Source organism: Athene cunicularia, assembly GCF_003259725.1.
Source record: "Athene cunicularia isolate RWA chromosome 4 unlocalized genomic scaffold, athCun1 chr4_part2, whole genome shotgun sequence".
Classification (NCBI taxonomy): Eukaryota; Metazoa; Chordata; class Aves; order Strigiformes; family Strigidae; genus Athene; species Athene cunicularia.
The window spans coordinates 26,366,329-26,376,886 of record NW_020799099.1 but is presented as its reverse complement, the minus strand read 5'-3'; the positions used below and the strand labels follow the sequence as shown (position 1 = coordinate 26,376,886).

The window sequence follows — 10,558 nt, the reverse complement described above, 5'->3', positions numbered from 1 at the left end:
CTGTCTCATATCAATTTTTTACCCTCAGTGCATTTAACAAATGCTTTTTTGGTATCTTTGTTAGAGCTGAAATTAGCCTAATGAGTTTCATATTGGTTTGCTGGGGATCCACAATGAATCTGAGATGAACTGCTGTCTTGTTATCTTAAGTTCATGCTTACTGTTGCTAACCTTTTCTGTTCTTACAGTTTTGTCACTACTGCTACCTTAATAATGTACACAAATTATTTTTTTATTTTCCCTTCAGCAAAGTGCTGAAAGAATTAGATTACTGAATTCACCATCAAAAGATAATACAACTGCTTTCTATGGAATAAATCAGTTCTCTCACCTGTTTCCTGAAGAGTTCAAAGGTACACTTTCTGGCTGCTGCTAATACCTTTTCTGTTATTTTTCTTATTCTTTCCCAGAACCTTGTGTCTTTCACACTTACAGATTCTTCCAGTTCTGATAGTCAGATAGTTTACAATGTCTGGTTCCAAACTGTAAGTGCTTCTGAAGGATACAAAATCCTCTTCATGTTTCTCTGGTCTTGCAAGGTTGAATTGCCCAGAGCCTGAATATGATTTAGTATATATATTTACTCCATTGTTCCCTTCCTCCTTTCTTCTCACTGGGCCTTAAAGCTTCTTCAGTTGCAACAGTTTTAAAATTGGAAGATAGACAAGGTTCTTGAGTACTCTTAAGTTCCTGTTCCCTACCCCAAGACAAAATTGACTGCAATCCAAACAGTGCTTGCAGGTCTGTGGCTGTATGATGATAGCTATGACTTTCAGGAGCAATATGACATGCTTAACTTTTTTTCCCTAAGAAAATTTGTCTGATACCTAACCTAATTTTCCCTTCTTGCTGTTAAAGTCTGCTGTTATATGTTCTATTCATTGGGGGATTTCACACCCGTTTTATTTTTAAATAATTAAGCAGGGGTTTTTTAGTAAAAAAACGAGCAATTTGCATGTGTTTCAGAATCTTTATGTTATTCTCCTCTTACCTGACTAAAAGTAATATTTTTCCAGTAAGTAAAATGTTGTGAAAATTTTCAAACAAAGCTTGTTTTATGGAATGGTTATTGATCAGCTTTAGTAAATCTTCATGCTTTTTACCCCCATTCCCTACATGGAATATTTCTGGGTGTTTTTTTTCTAGAATGGTAGGAATATTTACATTCATTCTGGAGTATTATGATTATTTTAAAATACAGGCATTTCCTATGGATTTGAGAATCAGATGTAATCTCATCATTGTAACTACAGATCAAAGTTACCTCTATGGCTTCTAGTGAAACAGTTTCTTCTGAGGTTTTTTTAGTTAGTAGATTTATAGATATTTGTGTTCTGTGTTTAGCTATTTACTTAAGAAGCATACCTCACAAACTTCCCAGATACAGAAAAGTGCCAAAGGGATGGGAAAAACCTTTGCCAAAGAAGTTTGACTGGAGGGACAAGAAAGTCATTGCAGAAGTGAGAAATCAGAAAACAGTAAGTCCTGGTGTTTTCCTTTCCTGGTTCTCAAGCACTGCTCATAGACAGTTCTAGCAGGTCTGTTGTAGAGCACAGTGAAGGTTTTGGAAGGGCGCAGCACTGCCTCAAGACTCCTTGGAGCACTGGCACAAGTATGGCTGGCTGAACATATGCAAAGTTACATAGCATTTTATGAAAAGTGGATTAGATTTAAAAGCATGAGATGTAAATCTGTGCATTTAGAAATTGTGCAGTTATAAACTGCATGTAATACATTTTTTGATCTAGTTAACTAAGTCTGCAAATATTTTGCACCAGGTGTTTTTTGTATTTTTCTGAAGAGACTGAGGTAAGTTCAGTGCCTGATCTCCTACCCTATTTCACCTGGATGGGTATAGAGCCTTTGATGTGGTTTTCCCTCATGATTGAATGCCCTTGGCGGGCCAACATCCGTATCTTTACCACTGAACATCTCAGAGGATGCATTCGTGATAGGGAGATAACCAGACCCCACATGATTACAGTTTATCCCAAAGCAGTTATGGTCACTGGTAAGAAACAAACAAGCTGTTAAATCCTCGATGTCTTTCCTTTCTGTACTTCACATAGTGTAACCTGGATCATGCCTAGGAATAAATTCTGCTTCCTGTTTTAAATGCTACAGTTTAAAGAGCCTAGATCTGCAGTATAGATTCAGTTACTGTGTAAGAATTTTTTTAAGTTTACTTTCAGTTTACAGTTTCTTAAACTGTAATTTATTTCTATAAAATTGTTCAGACTGTAGAAAGTGGTGGACTCTCTCCTAAAGTGTGTCCTTTTCAAAAACTTTCTAACTAATGTGGTTAAAAAATAATTTCATCCTGAGCCTCAATACTTGTTTAAGAAAGGAGATAACTTCACAGTAAAAAGCATCCTCAGACCTATCTTAAAAGGCAAAAATAAATCAGGAAGGAATCCTTAAAATAAGACAACCACAATGCAGGATTCCTTAAAATAAGACACCCATAATGCATTTCTGTCTTTGAGACCAGTACAGGGGAAAAAAACAGTTCAGTATTTTAAATGACTGATTACATTTCTGTATTAATTGCCTTAAAAATGAGGTTCAAGAGTGATGTAGTAAAGGAAGAGCATTAGAATACCATTTTGACTTTTTTTTTAGTTTTTATATCAGGCTTCTAAAACAAAGCTGACTTTGTCTTTCTCCCATGTTTCCCTTCCCAGTGTGGAGGCTGCTGGGCTTTTAGTGTTGTGGGTGGTATAGAGTCTGCCTATGCAATTAAAGGAAATAACCTGGAAGAACTCAGCGTACAGCAGGTTATTGACTGTTCGTACAATAATTACGGCTGCAGCGGAGGATCCACTGTTAGTGCTTTGAGCTGGCTGAACCAGGTTTGAAACTTTTAATGAATCTCAAACCCTTCCTTAGCTTTCATATTAACATTATATTTTACTGGGAAAAAGTGGTGGGGAAGGTGGAGTGTACAGCTCATCTGACTTTTTTTTTAATGTATGTGTATACATGTGTGTGTATGTATGTACGCATATTTATTTAGTCTGGAATCGAGAGAGTTTGTTCAAGCAGAATTGAAACTTGATTGGAACTTTATGGTCCATATATGTTCTTGTGAATGTAACAAATCAACCCACAGGGGCTGAAAATAACATTCCTTGAAAGCTACACTATTTCCACTAAATTCAATTGGAACTGCAGACATACAGTACCAGTGTAGGAGGAACCAGTTATCCATGTGTCATTTTGTGGATTTGAGTGTCCAGTTTAGGCACCAGCATCTGGGCAAAAGGAAGAACGTTGAGGGTTTCTGCTTTCAAATTTCTATGGTTTCAGTTGCAAACACTGTAAAATCATGCATAAGTGTGGAGAAGTTCGAAATAAAATTGACTGGGTTTACGTTTGTTTCACTTGCAACCCAAAACAATGAAAATGCAGATACTTAAGTGTACCTAACTTTCATGAAAAATGCAGAATGTGTGTTAATAATAAGCAGAAACATTTTAATGTCTTTGAAATAAAAAGCACTCCCTAGGACGACAGTTTGAGTTACAAGAAAATAAGAAGAATCCCTTATTTTTTTTAAGTTTAAACACACCCCCACCCCTGATTGTCCTTTTTAATAAAGTCTGTAACTCTACCCCTGAAGATTCATATAATCCTAGCTCATAACAGTCTAGATAACTTGTTTAAGTTTGCATTTCAAGAAAAAGTGTATTCATCTGGACTCCTCTGAAGCAAAATTTTCTCTTGCTCAGCAACAGAGGGACTACAAATAAATTAGGCTGGAGAAGACACTGTCATAAACATACTGTACTGCAGAAGATAAGAAAAGTATAAAAGGTTGATGCAGTAGATTGGTAACTGGACTTTGTACTGTGGCAGCCATTATAAAACATTGTATACTAGCATGAGGATTTGATGGTAATAGCAGAATTGGACTTAATTTTAGTATTTTATATAATTGTTCCTGGGATATTTATGGTTCTTCAACTGCCCCAATGAGAGGATAATTTTGTGTGCGAATGTCATTTGAAAGAGAATGAATAGTCATTCATTAAGTGAATGCATAGTATCTGTGTCTTGAAATTGATGAGGTTGCTCATAAGGCTAGTTTAAACCAGAGATACCTTTTAAATTTTGTTCATTATTTAAAGACTTCTGAATCCCTTCTGAAGCTTTCTCCACAAACAAGGAAACTAGAGATAGTAAATATCTTATTCCAAACATGACATTCTTATTTCTAAATCTCACTAAGAGCACTGAATTTGGAGTGAGTCATTTTCAGTGTGTTTTGAGCTGCATAGTGTTAAAGTCAAATGCATTAAATTTTCATTCATTTATCTTCTTGCAGACTAAAGTAAAACTTGTGAGAGATTCAGATTATGCTTTTAAAGCTCAGACAGGACTGTGCCATTATTTTGGTCACTCAGATTTTGGAGTTTCAATAACAGGATTTGCTGCATATGACTTCAGGTAGCAACTATTGATTCTTTTTATTTGCTGTACTTTTCCTTCTGCGTTCAGTAACTGTGGAGTAAGCTAGAGCCAATCGTGCATTGACCAGCCAAAGGTTATAATGTTGATTGCATCAGTTCTGTAGCTTTGTACTGGATAAGAATTAATACATAACATTTTTGAGAGTTTAGGCTTGCCACAATGAATCCATTCAACCCTGCCATCATGAAGCCTGTTCATATTAGAAAGCTTAAGTTTGTGTCTTGAAATCAGGTCTGTTAAATTTGCTATGTTTAAACTGGAACATTGAGACAGTTTTTAATATATGTTGTGAACATTGCACTGCTTAAGTATCAGAAATGGTAAATCCTACCATTAGGAACTGGAATTTGCTGAAAAAATTGGGATGTATTCATCCATTTACAAACCCACCCACATCCTCCTCCAGTTCATGACTTTACAAACAGTGTAGTGAACTGAATTTTGTAAAGACAATTGGTAGCTTTTCAGGTTTCTGTACCAAGAAAGTTTCTTTCTAATTTTTATCAGTACAATACAGCTGCATACTGAAGTTAAAATACAAGAACTATAATTTTGATTTAGGGATTGAATTACTGCCAGATATAAGTAACTAAAATCAGTTATAGCTTTGCTAGTTTGTATTTGCCAAATTTAGTTGTTGTACATATCATGCAGTGATAAAGATTTCCTGTTCCAGTATATTACATAAGTAAAACCGTATGAGGATTCTAATGGTAAATGTCTGACAGTGGAAATGTCCTGTGTTTTGTTATGTTTGAGATACATATTTTGGTATATTGTTCTATGTGTTATAAGAGGTACTTCTGTATGTTTGATAAACTAATGGGAAATAATAATATAGACTAATGATTTGTCCAAAGCTGTTTTTAATTGATAAGTGGTGTATAAATGGTACATAGTGGTCACCGTTGCCCCATGACTCGACCCAGAAACCTGCTTCTTTTTAATAGCATCATATCTTTGGATCTGTACATTTACCATTGTCTGTGTGCCCTGTATTTGTATTACTGTGTTGTAGCATATGAGATGTATAATCATTGATGTATGTTATGTGGTGTGTAGAACTCAGAGGAAATGGTTTAATTATTTGATTTTTTTTAAATCGTACTGAACAAGTAGATTACCACCTCAAATTGCTTTAGTGTCCTAACTTGTCACTTGGCCTTATTACTCCTTTCACAGAGGTCAAGAAGAAGAAATGATGAAGATGCTTGTTAAGTGGGGCCCTTTGGCTGTAACAGTAGATGCGGTTAGCTGGCAGGATTATCTTGGTGGGATCATACAATATCACTGCTCCAGCGGAAGAGCAAATCATGCTGTTCTTATCACTGGTTTTGACAGAACAGGTGCGTTTTCATCAACTGAGCTTAAAGGTTTTGTCTTTCTTCTCTTATTTGAAGCTTGCCTCCTCTGGGGCAAGTGATTAAAATCCAGGACTGGGTCGTTTTTTGACAGCTGTTTTGTTTGGTGTCTCACCAGTTCTGGGAGTGCAGCCTGATCCCAGGAGAAGAATGCTTCTTGTCTGTGCTCCTTCAGTTCTGTGGGACTTCTCCTTGTAAAGTCAAGAACATGGCTATATGTGTCTTTACGCTAGCAGAGGATATATCCAGTCTGTTCAACACTGGAATATTAGCTCTGTCCTCTATGTGAACAGCAGTAGGTTTCACTATACCGTATCACCAAACTATCAGAAGCTGTGAGATATTAAAATGGTAATGAACTCTGTAGAGTGTTCAAAGGGGTTTTTTATGCTTCCCAAATCCCATGTTGTCATCTGTTTATGAAAATGTCTTTTCCAGGTAGTATCCCGTACTGGATTGTACAGAACTCTTGGGGGCCTACTTGGGGAATAGACGGCTATGTTCGTGTTAAGATAGGCGGCAATGTCTGTGGTAAGTCTGACAAAAAATAACTAAAGTGGTAAAGGCCACGTGCTGGGATATGTTTCTGCATGTAAGTAAAGCGATATAATGGGATCCTCAACAAGGAAATACAAATCATTGCTATGTTTTAAAAGAGGTTAGATGAGTCTAGGTGGAAAAATAAATAAAGCAGCTGCTAGTTCAACCAAGTCATATAGTTGAATGATTGAAAACACCATGCAAAGGTAAAGCTATATAAGGCATAACAAATAAAAGTACTATTGTACCTTACCATGTAGAGGTAATGGTGTTGTAAAGTACACAGTCATGTGTCATGGTTTTAGGTTAGTGCCATCGCTATACTTAGTGTAGGTAAAACAGCTGCTGTCCTTGTCTGGTGGATGCAATTATCTCTGGGCTGTTCAGCAAACAAATATGGAAGGCAGGTCTGCCTGTGCTTGGGAATTGTGTAACCTAGTTGTAAGATAGAAGCATATACTTTCAGTACTAGTTCCATCTCCCACCCTTTTACTGTTTGCATGAGATTTTTCTTGGTGTTTGAGGGGGTTTTGTAGGTTAAATATCCATATTTATCCATATCCATGTAGGTTAGTTGCTGGATGTGGAGGTAAGGCAGGTGAAGCTCCTGTTTACCAACAAAGATTGCTGAGCCAAATTGCTGGGATTCGAATACTAGATAGTAAACGTTGTGTGTCCATTTAATTTCAGTCTGTTAGATTAACACTGGAGGTCTTCTGTTGGCTTTCCCTTCAGTGTATGTTTCACAGTAGCTCTTGGTCATTATAAAAGGTGTGTGATGATGTAAATCATCTGCAAATAAGAACAGATAATATTCAGTTTGCCTGCACTCAGTAAAGATCAGGACAATGTATCCAGTCATAGCTTTTCCATTTTGCTGAAACTTTTGTTCTTGTTGTATAAAAAAATTATTTGGAAAGAGAAATTTAGAAGTAGTGATGATTAAAGCAAGTCAATTGTAGAGATGATCAGGAAGAACAGATGTGTTATTTTCGAAATCTTTTCTCTCAAAAAGCAGGCTTTTTTGTATTTTCTGTAGTGTGCTACACAAGAACAATCCAGTAAAGGGCAGTAGTTGCTCTCTTCCCCCCAACAGTTATTGTCTTCTGATTTAGAAGGGCTCTGGTACCACTTTTGAGGGTGTAAGAGTCTGTTAACAGGCTGTAGTCAGACTGCTTTTAGCACTGGAAGGAGTACAACAATACAAAATAGAGCATAACTAAAAGCTTAGTTTGTTCTGTGTTTGTATGTGTGCAAGTCTTCAAAAAATGTGTCTTGTAATGGAATTTGTGCTCTCTAGTCTCTTGGTGAGCTTTCAGAGCTGCATAGTTTTCTATTGTCTGTACACTGCTAATGCATATTACTAAAAGGGAAGAGGATATCAAGATTTAGATTGCTTTTCAGCACCCAGATGGGACCAATGCTGAATCCTGATAGGGTGTAAAGTCTTGAACATGAAAGCAGAGGAAGGAAGAGACTAGATCTCAACTGTAAACAGTGTCAGGCAAGGAAGACATAAAAGGTTGCAGCTGATTCCCTGCCTCCTCCCTGCCCCCCAGCAGTTCATCTGCTGTCATGGCGTGGAGGGGAGAGGGCAATATATGAATATGAGTTCTGGGAATTTATTTCTGGCAAGTCTCCACTTCCAGTATTTATTTTAAAAATTTTCGTTTCATTTGTAGGTATAGCAGATACAGTTTCATCAGTATTTGTTTGACACTTACTGGCCAAAGACCCCAAGTATCATTTGGACACACACTATATATGAAGATTTACTTCAAACAAACATCTTCTGAAATAAGAAATCGCTGCAAGGGCAATTCCTACTTTTAGACGGTACAGGAATGTGTTGGCTGGAGTTTTTAAAAATGTTTTTTTGGAATGTGTGTTGCGCATCAAATTTCTCATGCAATAAGAAGACTTGGAATCTCTTACAGCATGAGAAGACATAGAATCAACTGCAGAACCCAAAAAGAAGTTACAAAGATGTATTGAAACTGTAAAGTGTGTAGTCTATCCAGGTGTTGAATACTGCTCTGTAAAAAGATCTTACAAGGAAAGAAGTGATGACAAATGACAAGGAATTTGGATCAAATAATCAATAGTATGACAGAGTAGAATTGAATCACTAAGAAGAACCATGATTAGGTCTGCTTTTATTGGGTAGGGAAGAAGGGCATTTGGAAGAAAATATTCTGTTATTCTTTGATGCTTGTCTTTGCTTTTCTAGTACCTCTGACAGACACACACATTTTGTCTTCCTCCTTTTTGTGAAATCCTACTTTTTGTCTAAAGTTAGAAGAATAAAGGAGGGAAATGGATAGTCAAAGTTGTTTCCTGAGCACCCCCTGTTTCTGAAGTGCTGCAGTCCTTCAATTTCAGTCTTCAGACTTTTATTGGGTAAATATAACTTCAAAGCTCTTCAGAGCAGAGAGCATGTTTTGGAAAGTGCCTGGAATATCACAGTCTTCTGCCTTCATTTGTTAGGTGGATAGAAAAGTAAGAAATAACTGTATTTAGATAAACAGAGGCAGTTCTGGAGGTTTAACATCCTGTGTCCTGGCAGAATGTATGTGTTTGCAAATCAGACTTTCTGTGCTTCGAGAACTGTATCAGTTCCATACCTTCTCTCTTCTCGACTTCATGACTAACAGTGAAGCCAGTTTCAAATTAAAACCTTATTTATTATAGAAAAAGTTGTGAGGGTGGCTTTTGATAATACCTATTTGCCAGCTTCAGAAAATCAGCAATCACAGAATATTCCAAGTAGAGTGGGTGTTAAATTTCCCTACGTTAATTGAATTCATAGGTAGGACTTTCTGGGAATCAAAAAAAGGGCTTTGGCTTTGCTGACCTGTAAAACTGCAGTTGCAGGCAAATGTAACTAGAATTTACAACCAAAGTTGTAATTCTAAAATACTCTGAATCTTCATATGGAATGCTTTACCTGTGTCTTTTATGAAGCACTACTATGAAGCAATTATGCAATTTTCACAATTACTTTACGATGTTAATAGATCAGTGTGTGTTAACCTTTTTATGACAAATGCAATGAGTGTTCATAATTGTCTATTGCAAGTATTGCCATTTTAGTCCTTCTATTTAAGCATTAATATTTTAAATGAAAGGAAGACTGAGTGTAATGTTTTGCTACTTCCTGAATTTACTGGCTGAAAACTTTAGATCACCAAAAGGGGAAGCATTCTGTAGGCTTATAGTCTTCTGCGGAATGGTCTTTCCTTGGCAGTTTACAAACCACAAATAGCACTCTTCCGTAACTGGAAAACAATAGCCAAAGTTCCTAACTGGCCTGTTGTTGTAGAAGTATCAAACTCAGATGTTCCACCAGTGTTCTTGAGGTGGTACTACCAGGCATGAGTACCCAAAGTGCTAAGATACAGAGCAACTCGCCAGAAATTAAGGCCAACAGCATATGTGTGTTTCCAAGGGAAGTGTTTAAAAAGACAAGGAGAGTCCATCTAATGAGAAGATGACACAGCTTTATCAATATTCTATGGCGAAATCTGCCTTGCTTTTATTACATATCAATTTATACTTATTTCAATAATATTTCAAATAAAAAAGACTTTAAATGCATGTCATACTGTTGTTTGAACTTTATGCTTGCTTTAGAGGACTTAACAAAAGATAAGCTTTAATACTGCTTTATTGAAAGTGCAAAGTAAGTATTGTATCTGCTATTTAACAGTAAGTTAAGGGATTTACATTCACATGTAACACATAGATAGCAACATGATTCTTGATATATGTGGAAGTTCAAGACAGTTGGGTTTCTATAGATTGAGGACTTAGTTTTTTAGTTCTATCTTAACCCAAAATTTCTTTGAAATTCCACTAGAGCTCAGAAACTAATATTCTTCTGAAGGTGATGAGACCAATAACGTCCTCAACTTAGAAGTAAATTAATAATGAACATCAGGCAAACAAATACAAAAATATGTACAAATAAGACATGATCATGATAATTCTGTATAAATTGCTCCCTCTCTCTAGGTGTAGGTTTGAAGAAGCCAGCTAAGAGTTGAATTGAATTGGGGTATCATTTTAGTCTTAGTATAGGCTAACTCAGTATAGATTATTTTTTCTACAAACAATTAAATTTCTTCCACAAGGTGATCATACTATTCACACAGCTGTCATATATATATATATATATATATATA

General features: G+C 36.2%; 1 protein-coding gene across 1 annotated transcript; it reads left to right on the top strand.

Moving 5' to 3' along the window:
* Nucleotides 1-223: 223 nt before the first annotated feature.
* On the top strand, nt 224-10,546 carry CTSO (cathepsin O; the record flags this gene model as incomplete). The annotated part of the gene is made up of 7 exons (XM_026847988.1): nt 224-353; nt 1,345-1,478; nt 2,685-2,852; nt 4,328-4,449; nt 5,656-5,819; nt 6,273-6,365; nt 8,057-10,546. Coding segments are annotated over 7 exons (846 nt in total), but the record flags the coding sequence as incomplete, so codon positions are not given.
* Nucleotides 10,547-10,558: the final 12 nt, after the last annotated feature.